Source organism: Rosa chinensis, chromosome 1 (assembly GCF_002994745.2).
Source record: "Rosa chinensis cultivar Old Blush chromosome 1, RchiOBHm-V2, whole genome shotgun sequence".
Lineage (NCBI taxonomy): Eukaryota > Viridiplantae > Streptophyta > Magnoliopsida > Rosales > Rosaceae > Rosa > Rosa chinensis.
Window position 1 is genome coordinate 13529285 of NC_037088.1, and position 18881 is coordinate 13548165.

At 35.6% G+C, this 18881-nt stretch overlaps 2 protein-coding genes, 1 long non-coding RNA gene and 1 pseudogene across 4 annotated transcripts; 3 read left to right on the top strand and 1 right to left on the bottom strand.

The window, feature by feature from the left end:
* Window positions 1–416: 416 nt before the first annotated feature.
* Window positions 417–4633, top strand: LOC112181785 (annotated as a pseudogene).
* Window positions 4634–7864: 3231 nt separating this feature from the next.
* Window positions 7865–9358, top strand: LOC121051232. Its single transcript, XR_005805365.1, has 3 exons — window positions 7865–8108; window positions 8214–8452; window positions 9127–9358. It is a non-coding gene; the product is annotated as an uncharacterized LOC121051232 (long non-coding RNA).
* Window positions 9359–12548: 3190 nt separating this feature from the next.
* Window positions 12549–15594, bottom strand: LOC112173353 (putative mediator of RNA polymerase II transcription subunit 21). Its single transcript, XM_024310967.2, has 4 exons — window positions 15427–15594; window positions 15292–15343; window positions 15057–15209; window positions 12549–13066 (listed from the first exon to the last, which is right to left on the bottom strand). The coding sequence occupies exons 1-3, from the start codon at window positions 15524–15526 to the stop codon at window positions 15059–15061; spliced, it is 303 nt and encodes a 100-aa protein (XP_024166735.1). The 5' UTR covers window positions 15527–15594; the 3' UTR covers window positions 12549–13066; window positions 15057–15058.
* Window positions 15595–17294: 1700 nt separating this feature from the next.
* LOC121049211 lies at window positions 17295–18598 on the top strand. Of its 2 annotated transcripts, XM_040505874.1 has the most exons (3): window positions 17295–17545; window positions 17688–17767; window positions 18299–18598. In XM_040505874.1, exons 1-3 carry the CDS (start codon window positions 17384–17386, stop codon window positions 18522–18524), a joined length of 468 nt encoding a protein of 155 aa, XP_040361808.1. In that variant the 5' UTR covers window positions 17295–17383; the 3' UTR covers window positions 18525–18598. The 2 variants fall into 2 exon arrangements, with proteins under 2 accessions (XP_040361808.1, XP_040361821.1); XM_040505887.1 differs by having other exon boundaries at window positions 17356–17767.
* Window positions 18599–18881: the final 283 nt, after the last annotated feature.

Below are 18881 nucleotides of genomic sequence, written 5' to 3' on the forward strand. Positions count from 1 at the left end.
GTTGGAAGCACGAAGTAGGTCGTCGGTGGTTGTCCTTATCATCTATTCTAAGTCTACCTTAGCTAGCTATAATAGGTTCTGTTACTGGTCTTGGTGCTTCTTCTTCCCTTATGATCGATATATTACTTTGATAGAGGAAATTGCAATGAAGTTAAGAAAAGAAATAAGTCAGTCGTCCTTTGCAAGAAAGAAATAATTAAGTTAACCAAAGTGTGCTCATCTTCATCATATATTCTATACGCTGATTGTTATGACTAATGAATATGTACCTGATTCATAACCCAACAAAAACAAAAAAAAATCAAGGTGTAGGTTTTGGCTCTGAATTTGGTTTTGATAACTCAGTTTTTGATACATAGACTAACAACAGTTGTCTTTGGAAAACAAGAGTTGGAAAGAAAGGGAGTTTTGGTTGGTTGTCCATCTTCCCATCCTATAAATTAGTTTCTGATGCATCAAATGGAACTCACCTATTTCACAACGACAATCTCCTTTTTTTGGTTAATACACAAAAATCAAAATGAGATTTTTGTCTGTGAAATTCGTTTTGATATACTCAGTTTTAAATACAATACTCATTTTATGTTCTAGCTCCTCCATGCAACTAAACCATCCCTTAACCACGAGACTTGGGGGGAATGAGACAGATAGGCTGGCACTGCTAGCAATCAAAGCTCAAATAAAACACGATCCCAACCAGGTCACAAGCTCATGGAATGAATCCCTTCATTTTTGCCTGTGGCACGGCATCACCTGCAGTCAACGACATCGCCAAAGGGTGACGAAGCTGGAGCTGCGCTCTCTAGCTTTGGGGGGATCCATATCTCCACACATAGGAAATCTAAGCTTCTTAAGAGTGCTAAATCTCGAGAACAATAGCTTCACTCATCAAATCCCTCCTCAAATTGGGCATTTGAATAGATTGCAGGTATTGCTTCTAAAGGAAAACTCACTTACTGGCACCATTCCTGCCAATATATCAAATTGCTTCAAACTCATCACTCTCCATCTTGGTGAGAACAATCTCGTGGGTAAAATTTCTCCCAAACTGAGTTCCTTGTCAAAGCTTCAGATTTTTTCTTTGCAATACAACAATCTAACAGGAGAGATCCCTCCTTCTTTGGGAAACCTTTCGTCTATGGAGAAATTTGGTTTAGGTCCTAACTACTTAGAAGGAAGCATCCCCAGTTCTCTATGCCAGTTGAAAAAAGTAACATTTTTCTCTTTGGCAGTAAATAGGTTGTCTGGTATCATCCCTTCCTGCATTTATAACCTCTCTGGTATAGTTGTCTTTCAGGTACTACTAAACCAAATTCAAGGAAGTCTTCCATCAAATTTGAACCATGCTTTTCCCAACCTTCAAGACTTTGCCATTTCTAATAATCAATTTACGGGGGCCATCCCTTCGTCAATATCCAATGCGACAAATCTTGTGAATTTTCAATGTGCTTATAACAAACTCACCGGAAATGTGCCAAATTTACGAAATCTTCATAACCTTGTGTTATTCAATGTCGACTTTAATAATCTTGGAAGCGGTAAACTTGGTGACATGAGTTTTGTATCAGACTTGATCAACGCCACACGGCTGGCACGGTTGGAGTACGGCTACAACAAATTTGGAGGAACATTTCCCACATCAATATTCAATCTCTCAACCAATCTCAAAACGCTTGTAATTGGAGGAAACTACCTACATGGAAGCATCCCAACTGGGTTAGGGAATCTTGTAAACCTGCTAGTACTCAGTCTGGAGGAAAACAACTTCATAGGTAGCATCCCCGCAGACATTGGGAAAGTTTTAAGGCTTGGATTAGCTTTTTTTTATAGCAACAAATTATCAGGGAGCATTCCATCTTCTCTTGGAAATTTAACAATGTTAAACTCTCTTTACTTGGATGAAAATAATCTCAATGGAAGCATCCCTTCAAGCCTAGGAGAATGTCACGGGTTGCAAGACTTGGATCTTTCTGAAAATAGCTTAGAAGGCAAAATACCTCAACAATTACTTAATGGTCTCCTCTCTTTATCAATTTCTTTGAACTTGTCAACAAACCAGTTTACTGGTTCCCTTCCCGTTGAGATTGGAAAGTTGAAGGCTCTAGGTAAGCTAGACATTTCTAACAATATGTTATCTGGAGAACTCCCTAGTAGCCTCGGTAGTTGTCAAAGTTTAGAAGTCCTACACTTGCAAGGCAACTTCTTCAACGGGTTCATCCCTTCATCTATGAAGGAATTGAGAGGGATTCAAGATTTAGACCTTTCTCGCAACAATTTCTCAGGAGATATTCCACAGTTCTTCGAGGGCTTTCGAAACTTGGAGAATCTCAATCTATCCTTCAATCAATTTTGGGGAGCAGTACCAATTGATGGTGTTTTTAAGAATGCAAGTGCGACTTCAGTTGCTGGAAACACCAGACTGTGCGGCGGTATTGCTAACTTTCGACTTCCTGTGTGTAAGTCCCATGGAGGAGGATTGTCCCGTGAAATGAAACTAATGATCTCTTTGGTCTCTGGGTTCACACTTTTGGGATTGGCTATGGTGCTGTCTTTTTTCCTTCTTTGTAAGAAAATGAAAGAAACTAAATTAAGCACTTTGGAGAACTCTATTTTGCAAGTTTCATACGCTACACTCTTGAAAGCTACTGATGGTTTTTCTTCAAGTAATTTGATTGGTGTGGGTGCTTTTGGGTCTGTGTACAAAGGAATTCTTGTTGATGATAGAGTTGTCGCTGTGAAGGTACTTAACATGTTACACCAAGGAGCATCAAAGAGTTTCATGGCTGAATGTAAGGCTTTGAGAAACATCAGGCATCGAAATCTGGTCAAGATCTTAACTGTATGTTCAAGTAATGATTTCAGCGGCAATGATTTTAGGGCTCTCGTTTACGAGTTCATGGACAACGGGAGCTTAGATGAGTGGTTGCATCCATCCACTAGAAATGAAGAGGTGATAGAAGCACCCAAAAGTTTAAGCCTTGTTCAGAGGCTCAACATTGCCATTGAGGTTGCTTGTGCATTGGATTATCTTCACAACCACTGTGAAACACCAATAGTTCATTGTGATCTCAAGCCAAGTAATTAATGTTCTTTTGGACAATGACCTGACTGGACATGTTTCTGACTTTGGGCTTTCAAGGTTTCTCTCGGAACCAACCAATAATGTTTCTATAAATCAATCAAGCTCCATCGGAATCAAAGGATCAGTTGGTTATGCTGCTCCAGGTAACTTTCCACGTATTCTTCACATCTATCTCTCTCATTTACCTTTTGATGAGTGCTATTTTATTTTAAGTACAGTTGTAGTGACAAATGTCTATCACATTCTTTAAACTGTAGAGTATGGTATGGGAAGTGGAGTGTCGACATATGGGGATGTCTACAGCTTTGGCATTCTCTTGTTAGAAATGTTTACAGGGAAGAGACCCACTGATCCCATGTTCAGTGACGGCCTGAATCTTCATTATTTTGTGAAGACAGCTCTCCCTGAAGGTGTTGCAGACATTGCAGATTTGCTTGTTCTTCAAGGACGCAATATAAACGTCGAAGAAGCCCACACACAGAGTATGAGAGAACAAAAAATTGATGGGTACTTGACTTCGATATTTGAAATTGGAATTGCCTGTTCTGTCGAATCCCCAACTAACCGAAAGGATATTAGTGATGTTGCATCTGAATTGCACACAATTAGGGGTAATCTTCTTGGCTAGAATCTTCTAAAATGTTTCTGATTTGTGAAGGCTTTTATATGTGCTGCATGCTTGTTGTATATTGATCTTTTTTGTTTTGCAATTGATATATGCTGTCTTTGCTGTTCGCTTTGTTACTACTATGTCTTGTATTTAGTGTGTAACTGCGTGTTTGAGGCCTTGAGCCCTCAATGTAATGAAAAGAATAAAAGAGAGTAACATCTTGTATATATCCCAAGTCTGAAACTCATGATCCCACTAGGATCAGTGAAGAGGGGAATCAACTTCGAACTGTCAGTTTGTTCAGTTTCAGTGCATCAACCCAACTTGCAACAAACTCAATTGATAAGAGTTCATACTTGATCCAAATTTGGGTTTTTTTTTTTTAGATCTAATCCCCATGAATATATCTGAAATCTCAATTTTTATTTTTATATTTTAGAACAGACAACTTTTTACCAAACGATTTCAAGCATCTTCCTTCAAAACTGTCTCCCTAGTGGAATTAATCATGTGGTAAAGTGTAATTGATTACTGAAATACAAATTAGATAGTACAATTATTGAAGAAAATCAATATATATGATTGAACAAAATAGAGGAAAACAGAGAAGACCCGAGACCTTGGAACAAAAAAGTTGTAGGTATAACAAAAGAGTTGACATGTACTGCATTTTTCTTTTTGTTTCATTGTTTCCTAGATGACTGTAAGTGGATTTCTTCATAATGTAATGTTTAAGAGTTTTGACTGGAGGTAGAGGATGATGAACAGAATCGTTGTGCCTTGAAGAACACGTCAGAATCCTCTAAATGATTACAGCCTTGGAGGCCAAGTCTACTTGATGCCTAAGCTTAGCCTCTGTAATCTGTTTGTAAATCTGTGTTTAATACTTTCCGTACTACATGTATCTGGTGTAATATAAATAAGCAATTCAATTGATCCTCTCTGTGTGAGGTTTTCCACAAACTCTCTGTTCTCTAAATCCAAAACTAAACAGCACCCTTTTTTTTCTCTCTGTTATCTTTCAGAGGAAAAGGTAACATGACGAATAGCTCTCGATCAATTCTATAATGATCAGTAGTTCAGTACAGAACTGTTCTCGCTAGCAATTGTGAAACATGATACAGGAAATCCCCGGCCTTAAATTCCCCCAGTTATTTTTCTATGTACTAAAAAAAATTATTTCCAAATAGCATATGCTTTTAGTTTGCTTAAGTTCATTCCAAAATAAGAACACCTGCAGCAAACAATAGCTCGATCTAGAGCTGTTATTCCTTCAGCAGTAAATTATGAACATAATCTGTTAAAGTTGGTGTATACTGTATACAGTAGTGGAAATAAATCTTACAGCAGGATCGATTATTCGGCTATTGCCCAATGGCTGGAATAATTTAACCAAATGCTAACTGGCTTGTAAGAGTTACTATCATTCATTTACTAGGCCAATATATTGAAAATATATCATATATTTGTCTCGATAGGCTTAATTAGTTGTGTTGCACTATCCACCCCTGTATATCTAACTTCTCTGCTCTTGTTAATTAACCTTTATATTGCACGAAAAAAAAAAACTAGGGAAAAACCTTCCTAATCTTCAAACCTTTACCTTTGTACACAGCTGAGAACAAACTGGGAAAGCAACTAATCGAGTGTCATTTTTGTCAAAAAAAAAAAGAAAAAGAACAAGAACAAGAAAAAAAACTACAAGTCTAGTGTTATATACTGCGAAATTGAATAATTTAGATAATTGCTCATTTTGCAATAAATATTTAGGTAATGTTATTTTCCCCCTTAATTTCCTAAACATTCCATCGCCATGCATGAAATTAGATTGCTGTCTTGACTATTGTAACCACACAATACACACTAACAACGTACAAAAGAAACCAGCGGACAATCAATATGTGTAACATACAATACCTAAACACAAAACAGGGTAAACAGAAAAGGCCGGAGAGTTTAGATAATAATAACAGTTTATGGTCGGACTTCTAAGGTCTCCGGCCTTAGATAAGAACAGTCACCTCTTTTCTAAGGTCTCCACAGTATGCAATGATATGCAAGCTGACTTATATTAGTGCTGCTTACTGATCTTGGTGCTTAATTACGACTGTTTGTAGTCTATCGGAAAAAAGAAAGGGGGAAAAAAAATACACTACTAGTATGGGTACTAGTTGGAAGCACGAAGCAAGTCGTCAGTGGTTGTCCTGATCATCTATTCTAAGTCTTCCTATCTATAATAGATTATGCTACCCGTCTTGGTGCTTCTGCTTCCCTTATGATCGATATTTTTCTTTGATAGAGGAAACCACATTAGATTTAAGATAAGAAACAAGTCAGTCGTCCTAGGTAAACCGCACCATGCCACTAGTCCCTAGTGGAAAGCAAGTGATCGAATTAAGTCAGTCGTCTTTCGCACGAAACCAATAATTAAGTCAACCAAAGAGTGCTCATCTTTATCATAATTGATTGTTATGCCTGAATGCCGAACTTGTACCTGATTCATAACCCAAAAACGCCAGCATATATCTCCCTCTCTTTGGTTTAAAAAAAATAATAATAAAAAATAAAATAAAATCTATACATGCACCAACAATTGGTATATTTGGGAAACAAGAGTTGGAAGGGAGAATTCCACAAATGGTCACTCAACTATGACTCATTCGACACTTTGGTCACTGAAGTTTCAAATATATCACTTTGGTCACTCAACTATTACACTGTCAATCACTTAAGTCACCCAAAGAGTATTTTTTATAATTTTTTTAATGAAAAAAATTAACAAAGTGACTTAAGTGATTGACAATGTAATAGTTGAGTGACCAAAGTGATATATTTGAAACTTCAGTGACCAAAGTGTCGAATGAGTCATAGTTGAGTGACCATTTGTAAAAATTTTCCGAGTTGGAAAGAAAGGGAGTACTTTTGGTTGGTTGCCCATCTTCCTGTCCTATAAATTAGTTTATTATGCATCACATGGAACTCACCTATTTCACGACGGACAATATATCTTCTTTTGTTTGGAACTCACCTATTTCACATGGTCAATCACTGAAGTTTCAAATATATCACTTTGGTCACTCAACTATTACACTGTCAATCACTTAAGTCACCCAAAGAGTATTTTTTATAATTTTTTTTAATGAAAAAAATTAACAAAGTGACTTAAGTGATTGACAATGTAATAGTTGAGTAACCAAAGTGATATATTTGAAACTTCAGTGACCAAAGTGTCGAATGAGTCATAGTTGAGTGACCATTTGTGAAATTTTCCCAAGTTGGAAAGAAAGGGAGTACTTTTGGTTGGTTGCCCATCTTCCTATCCTATAAATTAGTTTCTTATGCATCACATGGAACTCACCTATTTCACGACGGACAATATATCTTCTTTTGTTTGGTTAATACACACAATAAATAAATCAAAATGGGAGTTTTGGTTATGATATTGGTTTTGATATCCTCAGTTTTAATTTAATATATTCATTTTCTGTTGTAGCTCCTTCATGCAACTAATTAAACCATCCCTTAACAATGAGACTTGGGGGAAATGACGCGTATAGGCTGGCACTACTAGCAATCAAAGCTCAAATACCACATGATCCCAAATAGGTCACAAGCTCATAGAATGAATTAGAATGAATCTCTTCTACAGATTGAAGTATCTGCGAAATTTTTGATATATCCATTTTTAAAGTGGCCGATATATCATATAGGGAAAATATTTTATCTTCCACCGTTTTTGCGAAATTTCTTCGATATCATCAAATATCTTCGATATATAAAATATTTAGGATATATTTCGAGAAAATAAAGAAATATATGTAAAATCTAATGAGAGAAAAAAAAATCAAACACTTACTCAATTATTCACAGAGAAACATACATTACGGAATATGGAGGTTATGTAGGGGTATAAAATTTTAAGGGGAATTTGATTCTACACCCAAATTCACACACCCATTTTAGAATAAACCCATCCATAATAGTGTTTTAATATACACCTAAACCAATTAATTAGGCTTATTCAAAATAGAAAAACCTATTAAATAGGATAAATATTAAAACCCAATGTTGTTAAGAATTACTAAAGCTGCCACTATCAAATTCCTCATTCACCATTAATATTAAAATCCAGTCTTCCTGCCGATGGAATTACTCAACCCTTGATTCCAACAATTGAAAACTCTCCTCTGGGTTGGAGGTTATGTAATCTCTACATTCAAAGCCGGTATCAATATCTCCACAATCATGCGATTATGTTTTTGATTTCAAATTGTGATTGTGATATAACTGGATCACACAATCAGAGGTTGGTGGGTTGCCTTTGTTCAACTGCATATCCCTTTGATCCAATTGGCACGATTGATGAGCATTGTGTTTGCTACCTATTCAATAGGTGTGTGTCTTCCTGACGAAGAGGTATTTGTTTTGTGATTTTTTAGGTTTTATGCTATTGAATAGGTATAATAGATTCTACAAGTTCTTGATTACATGTTTCTTTTTCCTCTTATTGTTTCTCAATAGATTCTACAAGTTCTTGATGGCTAAAGAATACTCCCACCTAGAGTTTAGGTGCGACCTTCTCCACAATCATGCGATTATGTTTTTGTTTTCAAATTGTGATTGTGATATAAATGGATCGCACAATCAGAGGTTGGTGGGTTGCCTTTGTTCAACTACATATCCCTTTAATCCGATTGGCACGGTTGATGAGCATTGTGTTTGCTACATATTCAATAGATGTGTGTCTTCCTGACGAAGAGGTATTTTTTTTGTGATTTTTCAGAGTTTATGCTATTGAATAGGTATAATAGACTCTACAAGTTCTTGATTGCATGTTTCTTTTTCTTCTTATTCATTCTTTCTCAATAGATTCTACAAGTTCTTGATGGCTAAAGAATACTCCCACCTAGAGTTTAGGTGCTATCTAATAATAGGAATATCTCCACAAAAAAATGTTTAATCACGTTGAGAAATCTACGAAATCTAATAGGAATATCTACACAAACATATCTACTAAAAATTAGCAAATATATAGATTTGAAAGGAAGAGATATACAATAATTAAGGCAATTAATCTTTTTAAATAAGGAATATCTACACAAACATATCTCCTAAAATATGACATAAGTTATATACTATAATTAAGGCGATTAATCACGTTGAGATATCTAATAATAGAAATATCTACACAAACATATCTACTAAAAAATGGCAAATATATAGATCAAATCAAAAAAGAAGAGATATACAATAATTAAGGCAATTAATCGTTTTTTTTTTCTTCTTCTTCTTTTCTTTTCTTTTCTTTAAAAGTGGATCAAAGGGTTTCATTCCTGCCCCCATGGTGACTCGAACCCATGCTATTGAATAGGTATAATAGATTCTACAAGTTCTTGATTACATGTTTCTTTTTCCTCTTATTGTTTCTCAATAGATTCTACAAGTTCTTGATGGCTAAAGAATACTCCCACCTAGAGTTTAGGTGCGACCTTCTCCAAAATCATGCGATTATGTTTTTGGTTTCAAATTGTGATTGTGATATAAATGGATCGCACAATCAGAGGTTGGTGGGTTGCCTTTGTTCAACTACATATCCCTTTAATCCGATTGGCACGGTTGATGAGCATTGTGTTTGCTACCTATTCAATAGATGTGTGTCTTCTTGACGAAGAGGTATTTTTTTTGTGATTTTTCAGAGTTTATGCTATTGAATAGGTATAATAGACTCTACAAGTTCTTGATTGCATGTTTCTTTTTCTTCTTATTCTTTCTCAATAGATTCTACAAGTTCTTGATGGCTAAAGAATACTCCCACCTAGAGTTTAGGTGCTATCTAATAATAGGAATATCTCCACAAAAAAATGTTTAATCACGTTAAGAAATCTACGAAATCTAATAGGAATATCTACACAAACATATCTACTAAAAATTAGCAAATATATAGATTTGAAAGGAAGAGATATACAATAATTAAGGCAATTAATCTTTTTAAATAAGGAATATCTAGACAAACATATCTCCTAAAATATGGCATAAGTTATATACTATAATTAAGGCGATTAATCACGTTGAGATATCTAATAATAGAAATATCTACACAAACATATCTACTAAAAAATGGCAAATATATAGATCAAATCAGAAAAGAAGAGATATACAATAATTAAGCCAATTAATCGTTTTTTTTTTTTTCCTTCTTTTCTTTTCTTTAAAAGAGGATCAAAGGGTTTCACTCCTGCCCCCATGGTGACTCGAACCCATGACTTCGTACATAGGTAGTGGGTGCTCTAACCACTGAGCTAACACCACTTCGTCGGGCAATTAATCGTTTTTAAATAAGGGAAAAATAACTTGATTGTATTAAATTCTAATTTGTGTTTATAACTGATGCCATATTTAAATTCAAAAAAAAAAAAACTATATTTGAGGAATATTTTCCTTATTCAATCAGAAGGGTAAAATAGTCAAACTAAAAAAACGTGAAAAAACTTAATTACACTTAAAACCTATAAGGAAGGTTTAATTATGTGAATGGGTGTAGATTAAAAGAAAATATAGGAATGGGTTTTTCTTAATAAGAGCTTCAGTTTTTGGGTTTTTTTTTTTTCTTCTAATTTTCTCAAATTTTAATAACGGTTTCTAGTTAGGAAATGACCTAATAGAGAGGCAGCACAACCTGTTTGGGAAAAATGCCTTGAGGTAAAACCTCTCAAGGCGGATTTGGGTGAGGCGAAATCCCCTCAAGGCAAATCTAGGTGAGGAAAAATACCTTCAAAGCAAATTTAGGTGAGAAATAATTCCCTAAATGGGAATCTATATGAGGAGAAATCCCTTCAAGGAGTGAGGAATAATCCCCTCAAGGTGAATCTAAGTGAGGAGAAACTCTCTCAAGGCTAATTTGGGTGAAGAGTATTCTCCTCATGACAAATATGATGATGAAGATGGTGGAAGTGGAAAGGTAGTGGAGGTGAAATGTATAAATATAGACAATTTTCTATGGGTGGATGATTGAACCAATTTATCTGTGAAAGTAATTTTGATCATTCCATCTAAGATGAAGACCACAAATCTAGAACAGTTGGTCATGGTACTCAAGAGAAGATTGTTTATGGGAGGAGGACTAGAGGTGCAACTGATGATTGAAATACCCCATCTGATGTTGCTTTAGTTGCCTTAAGTTTTGACTCTATCAGTTTAGGCACAGAGCACAATGGGATCTCAAATGAATCTCATGAAGGCAACAATCAATTTGGTTATAACGCTTATGGATATAATCAATGTGGAGAAGTACATGACCAATCATCCATTTGAATTATTCTTATTATCCCCTTATAGGGGAAACGGTCTATAGCTCCAAAGATATCTATGACTATTATGTTCATCACTACAATCCGTACTATATAGATCATATGTTTTGGTCTGATTATTGTACTTTCGTAGACCACGGAGCGACTTTTCAACCACTTAGAGTCTCTTTTTGGATGTAAATAAAGTTACCATTCATATATGTCTACATGTAAATCCAATCAATTGACTCTTTCAAAAAAAAAATTTGTTTTTCTAAATATCCGCCGTCTCATTTTTTTTCAAAGTTTCGATAGATATTAAAAGCCGATATTTTAATACGTGATCCCTTCATTTTTGCCTCAAGCACGGCATCACCTGTGGTCGACAACATCGCCAAAGGGTGACAAAGCTGGAGCTAAAGTTTGTAGTGTTTGTGGGATCCAAAACTCCACATATAGGACATCTAAGCTTCTTAAGAGTGCTAAATCTCGAGAACAATAGCTTCACTCAACATATCCCCCCTCAAATTGGGAATTTACATAGATTGCAAGTATTGCGTCTAAACATTAACTCACTTACTGGCACTATTCCTCCCAACTTATCCAACTGCTTGAAACTCAATGCTCTTCGTTCTTGCTAAAAACAATCTAGTGGGTAAAATTCCTCCTCAATTCAGTCCCTTGTCAAAGCTTCGAAACATTAATTTGCAATTTAACAATTTAACTGGAGAGATCCTTCCTTCTTTAGGGAACCTTTCGTCTCTCAAGATGTTTGCTACATCTGCTAAAACCTTAGAAGGAAGCATCCCTAGTTCTCTATGCCAGTTGAAAAAATTTACAGTTTTGTCTTCAGGCTTAAATAGATTGTCTGGCATCATCCCTTCCTGCATGTGTAGCCTCTCTGGTATAGTTACTTTCGAGGTAGTACTAAACCAAACTCAAGGAAATCTTCCCTCAGACTTGATCAATGTTTTTCCCAACCTTCAATTCTTTTCCATTAACATGTATCAATTCACTGGCGCCATCCCTTGGTCAATATCCAATGCAACGTACGGATCTTATGTGGTTTCAATGTTCACTCAAAAAATTCACCGGTCAGGTGACAAATATACAAAAGCTTCATAACCTTACGATGTTCAATGTTGATAATAATTACATTGGAAGCGATAAATAGTGAGTTTTGTTTCAGAAATTGATCAATGCCACACAACTAACTGAGTTTGAGGTCGCCGACAACAATTTCGGAGGCACATTGCCCACATCAATAATCAGCAGATCGATGTCGTTAGTTTTGTAACTACGCAATGCCAACTCCCAACAAGAGCTCTAATATTGGATACAAGTAATAAAGTTTTCTTAGGCCTTTCCCAAAACTCTACAACTTCTATTATTTTCAAAACTAAGATATGTTGAAGTTAAAAGTTGTAATTAGTTCATGTGGCATTTGAACAATAGGAACATCTTCAAGATCTAGGACCCTATAACAGCTTGAAACTCCTTGAGGAAGAGTAAATAAAGTGTGCCTCGTTGACATTATTTGCCAAAGATAACTAAAAATGAAGAATGATGATGATGAAAAACACATCACTCAAGATGCTTTTTGTTAATAATGGGGCATGTTTTTTTGGTAACCTGGACAAAGGATTTTGTACGTACTCGACAACACTATTGGATCAAAATCCAAACATACATCGAGGGATGTGTGCCAAGTTCAAAATTGATCAGTATATTTTGATCAATCCACAAACAAGATAAACTTCATGCACATTATCCTGACTGGGCATATGAACCAGCGCCATGCCCAGGTCTTCTCCTCTAGTGTCTCAGGCATCAGGAATCGCAAAAGAACTCTACTATCTAAAAACTTAAAAAGCATCTCATTCCAATCCAAGACTTGCAAAAGATCATAACAACCTCATTTTGGCTACTTTCTCTTTCGAAAACATATTTTATATATCACTCAAGACCTAGTTAGAGTTAATCAAGAATAAATGTTCTCCTACAGGCTACAGAAAGACAGAAGCTTTAGTTACTTTTGGATCAGATTCACAGCTCCTATTGACATGTCTCTTTTCAGCTTCCAACAACCTGCAGATCAGGCAGAGAAAAATTAACTTTAAACCATGTCAAGGAAGGAAGAATACTTATTGAAAAATAAATGGTATTGATTGAAAAAGATAATATTGGGATGCTGGAAATACTTTTAAACATGATGCAAATGTGAAATATATAAATTATTTGAATTGCAGTGGCTTGCATTTGTCAGTTCTAGTTAAAACTAGAATCTGCAGAAATAGTAGGAGAGTTTGGGGTATTTTTCAATATCCCACATCCTCATACGGTGAGAACATAAAGGTTTCTCAGGTCATGGGAACAATTGGCAAGATTTCAAGCAAACAGGACAACCACTGAATGAAGACAGAAGCTAATCATCACAAACTTCACTCAGGTCTGTAATACCAAAGATATCATTACCTCCCTTGTTACTGTTGACATACTTCAAGGAAAATCTTATGAAATGAGAAATAAAAGAAATTTTCTAGTGAAATTCTTCAAACAAGGAGTTGAAAATCATCTTTGTGAAAACATATCGAAGGTGCTTTCTGCTCGAATAAACATAGAATGATCATGATTTGACAGGAAAGAAACAGAAATTAACCACCTTATACAATTCGTGAACTTCAAAAACATAAATCTACATAGATACCATTCATCACTTGAAGGACTTGAACAAGAAGTACAATAAGAAATACATTTCTAACAAAGGTGCTGGATGACCTGAATACAGAGGTACACTTCATCACTTCTAGTCAAATAGCAGGAATCGATATATGATTTTACTTGTCTGGATTATAATCCTCAAGACTTAACTTTTCCATCAGGCAGGTCATTCAGTCTTTCAGAATGTAGAAAACGAATTCTATTACAACAAAGTACATGGAATTTAGAAAAGTTAAGAAAGTATGATTTCAGTTCGAATTTTATCTTGTTACACTGTTGTAAAATATTAATAACTGTTGGCTGAATAAACCATACGCTCTCATAATTCATACATGTCGAGTGACACAGACAAAAAAATAGTAGAACAAATACATATTGATATCACATTTTCTAATCATTCCGGTGATAGGCATGTCGTAATCCCAACTTTATCCAATTTCAATATTTGTTCATTACTTCATGCTAATGATGATGACTGCATGTTATTTGCAGTTCCATGGAATCAAATGAGAATACATATAATCATGAACTGTGATGGAGATGCAAATATGAAAGGTACAATCATCCCTAGCACGCACGCATATCAATCCTACTGTCATCTTGAGACGCTTTATAGAATAAGGGATCAGGGGGGACTTTATACTGTGTCGTTTATGGAAGTAAAGTTAAACAGAACAAGAGAACTACATATGACATAGCAAACTATATGGATAAATAATGTGCTTTAAAAGGTATCCTTCCTGAAGAGTAATTAAATTCTGGCTTATGTTAACTTAATCAAAATTCTGGTTTATATGAATAGTATTCTTTAAAACTTGTCATCTTTCTTTAAAATAGTGCTATAGTCTTACAAAAACAGACAAACTTCTGCTACAGGGCCAATCACCATTACTCCTTGAGAGTGATAATTCATAGTCATTGTCCAAATAGGTGACTCCAATAGGGAAAAATTTTCATCTACCTAGTTCAGTTGCATACATTTGGAGGATTAGCAGATATTTTTCTAATTGAGACAAGAATCAGCAAAAGACTCTCCAAAACTAACTGTTATCGATTTTCTACAATAGTACCACAAGACCTTCCAAAGGATAAAGAGTACGAAACTATTCAAATTCGAACTAATGAGAATCAAATGCCATTCAAAGAACACCAGGGAGTTCAATGATTCCATACATTACCAAATAACATATATTATGAGAGTCATCTCAGTCACTCAGTACTACTAATTGACTCGCCAGCCCCTATCTGCTTCTTCTTTATCTTTCAAACAAGACAGATGATGTATAATTAAACATTACACGGTTTCGGTTTTAGTATAATGTAAACTTCACGATAAGGATGAAGATTGAAAACTTACAGCTATGCTCTGTTGTTGAGCATCTGCAAAACCGCATAAGCAGCTTTCTCGACTTGTTCTTTGGTTTCGTCTAAGCCTCTCTTCTTCTCGAGCGCAGAGTCCTTGCACTTGTCAATCTCTTCATTTATCTGAGCAGAGTTTTCATCAATTTCCCTGAAAAACAACTCATCGTCGCTTCAAAATTCCCAGCGCAATCAAAATCAAACAGTTTCTTCAGCGCCTAATTCAAACAGACCTGATCGACTTGAGCATGTCCTCCATTTCTGCTTGAACTTGTTGCGAAATCTCTGCACGAATCGAGCATTCAATTTCGAATCTGATTGTTTAGAATCGAAAATGTCAGTAGAGGTAAGAGAGAAGTGGAACTTGCCGTAAAGAAGGGAAGAGATCTGAGAGTCGGATTCCGGCGGAGGAGGAGGAGGAGGGAGGAGAGTCAGCTGAGCATCGGACTGAGGCGGTGACGCAGCCATGAGTCACTGATGTGTGTTTTGTGTGATATGAAAGCTTTACCTGAATATCAGAAATGAAAGAATCGTAACGCTCGTCTTCTCTGGACCTTTATATAGTGAACTATAGAGATTCTTAGGTAGGGAACCCTTGCCAAACACATTTATTCAACCAACCACTCGAAATGCGACAGCTCTGCAATTTTTTTTCCACGCTGGCATCTGCTTGGATGACTCCAAAATGGCTTCAAAATTTCAGTCAAATTTTATCTTTTCCTCCTCGTAAATTTGAGCTAGCACTATTATGACCATCGGATTAAAGCAACGGCTATAGTTCATCTCGATCACTCTATTGTTCTAGTTTGGGGAGAGAGAACGTCTCCTAAGAAGATCATTTTTCGTTCTGGTCTAGGGTTCTTCAAAATTTTTATTCTAGAACATTTGAAACCAAAGGCTTATAAAAAATTCTCGTAATTTAATTTCCAACGAAAAATTCGATAGAAAAAAGAATTGGGTAAAAGTTAAAAAGTATTATTTAATATTTGGTGGCAAGGTTTGCAATTTCATTTTTTATGAAAATTTCGAGGGTTGATTAAAATATTAGTTTCGGTTAAATATCGGTAAGGTAAATGTCAATCAATGTTAGTAGTTAAATACTAATTTCGGTTACATATCAGTAAGATAAATTTCTAAAAATTTCAACAAAATGTTAGTTGTTTCGAAGAAATTTAAACCCTTGTGTTAGGGTGAGTGACCACAGCCCAAACAACTTCAAGGTAGAGGTGGCAAACGGGCCACAAAGCACGAGCACGGCACAGGCCCGGCACGCTTAAAAGCGGCCCGGCACGATCCGAGCACGTTAGAATAACAGGTTGGGCTGGGCCTAAGAATATTGGCCCGACCAGGCCCGAGCCCGTAATGGGCCCGGCACGGCCCGAGCACGACATATTGTGGGCCGGCCCGTTACAAACACAAAATTTTATTTTTTTTAAAAAAAATATTAAAAAACTATAATGATGAGATTTGAATATGAGACTTTTTTATTTAAAATCTCATGACAATTCCACCAATACTTTCTTTTATATTGTCAAAATAATGAAACAAAACATTATATCATTGTTTTGACATAAGTATTTTTTCTAAATATTAAATATATGTTTATTAATAAAGACTAATCTCATAATAATACAACTATAGAATGAAGGAAAAAGTAATAGATACTAAATCTTCATTATATTAATAAAGATTAATCTCACAATAATATAATAAAAACAATATATTTTGAGTTTTTTTTTTCTTTCTTTCTTATAGTGAAATATAAAAAATTATTAGAAATCTAATCTTAAAAAGCTAAGATTAAGGAAAACGTTGTAGAACTTAATTTATTTTAATTTTCTAAATAGTTAAATAAAATTAATTTTTATTTATTCAAATTAAGATTTTAAAATCGTGCTTTATAGTGGGTAGGCACGAGCACGGCCCGACACGATATGGGCTTGGGCCATGGGTCGGGCCTGGCTTAATGTTAAAGTAAATGGACCGGCACGAGCCCGGCATGATAATAAATGGGCCGGCCCAAGCACGGCACAAAGCACGACTAGACCCGCTTAAAATGGGCCGGGCCAGCCCGTTTGCCACCTCTACTTCAAGGAATGTAGTCCCTCGTAGTTGAAATACAAAACAAAGAAATTCAAAAAAAAAAAAAAGATCCTTTGTCATTCCTTTTTTTTTTTTTGTGGTCAGGGAATCCTTTCATAAGATAATGATGATTTTGGAAAGAGTCAATGATAAAAGAAGTCATTTTGAATTGTCTTATTATAATCCAGGACACACAAATGTTCCCATGATAATTAAGGTCACCTCTTTTACAACCTACCACTAATGTTAAATTTAATTACAAATCATGCCATCAGCCATTTTAGAATAAACTCTCTCGCTTTCTCTCAAATTCACCGGCATTTGGGTCACCATCCACCATCGTTGATAATGACGACGAGGATAATGAACTCAGTTTCCGAATCCCTAGTCAGCCGCCTCATGCAGGTACTATCTTCTCACTCCAACAATGGCGCCACTCGGCTGGAGCGGTCTTCCAGCGATTTCGGCGACTCGGCCTACTAGATCTCTGTCTCCGGCGGTAATTTCAAAAACTATTTTAAATTACGATGCCAGTTTTGAATCACAGATTTTGATGACGATCACGATGATGATTGGGAATTCAAAGCTGCAAAACCAGAGAACTAGGTTGGCAACGAGAATTCCAAGGTAAAGGTGGTTCATTTTCGTGTTTTCAATTGATCTTGATTGTTTATGATCACATGAATTTGTCTCTTGTGTTTTGCTGGACACTAAGTGGAGCACTGGAAAAACTATGAACTTTGCTATTGTTTTTGTTTATTTATCATGCCTTATTACGATGCCATTTTTGAATCTGGTATAGGTTGGTTTGGGTGTTGCATGATTTGAATTATGTCGAAACGGAGTTTGCTTTCAATTTGAGATCCGATTAATAGCTACTCTAATCCGTTTTTGGATGAATTAGAGTGAAAGAAGTTTGAGCATGATTTTGGAGCTCTGTTAAAATTTCAGCTTCCAACTGAACCATTTATGGGGACTTAAGGCAATTGCCTCATATACAGCCATTCTAAGATGTTCAGAAGATTATTTCTTTTGCATGTTGCATTTCCCTTTCTAAACATAACCAGCAGCTGCCATGAGAGAAACTATTTACTCCCTGTCTTGCACTATCACTGGTTGTTGTTGAATTGTGTCTTTGTTGGATTGCCTATGTTGCAGTATGATGGAGGGTCAAATCCAGGAATCATTGTTCGTAGGCCTCAGGTTAAGGTACAATTTTAGCTTGGTTCAGAAACATATTCTACCAGCGGAGACAAGGGCATTCTTTTTTAGCATGGACATATTGAAGGACTTTATCACCAAACACAACTTTCCTAATGATGTCCCTGATGAACTTGTTGAAGACTGTTCTAACTGGATTATTGTAGATCCTCTTGTAATATAGTACAGTTTCAAAAAGTCATTGAAAAAATATATAGTTTTGTTCTTTATTCCAATTTTCATTTCATTAATATTGAAATTGACAACATTAAATTTCGTTTTAATATTGAAATTGACAACATTATTAATCTGGATAGTTTTTTTAATCTTTAGAAAAATCTATTTCAAAAGTAACTGACTATATCATTATTATACACGCTATTGACCAAGTTACTAGACATGTCACATTATACATCACTGGTCATGGCACTGGCCAATGAAGTCATTGGCCAGCCCAGGTCTTTAGTTAGTGAGGTTACTGGCTAAGTCATTGTTAACCTCAAGTCATTGGCTACGTCATTGGCTAAGTTATTAGTCATAT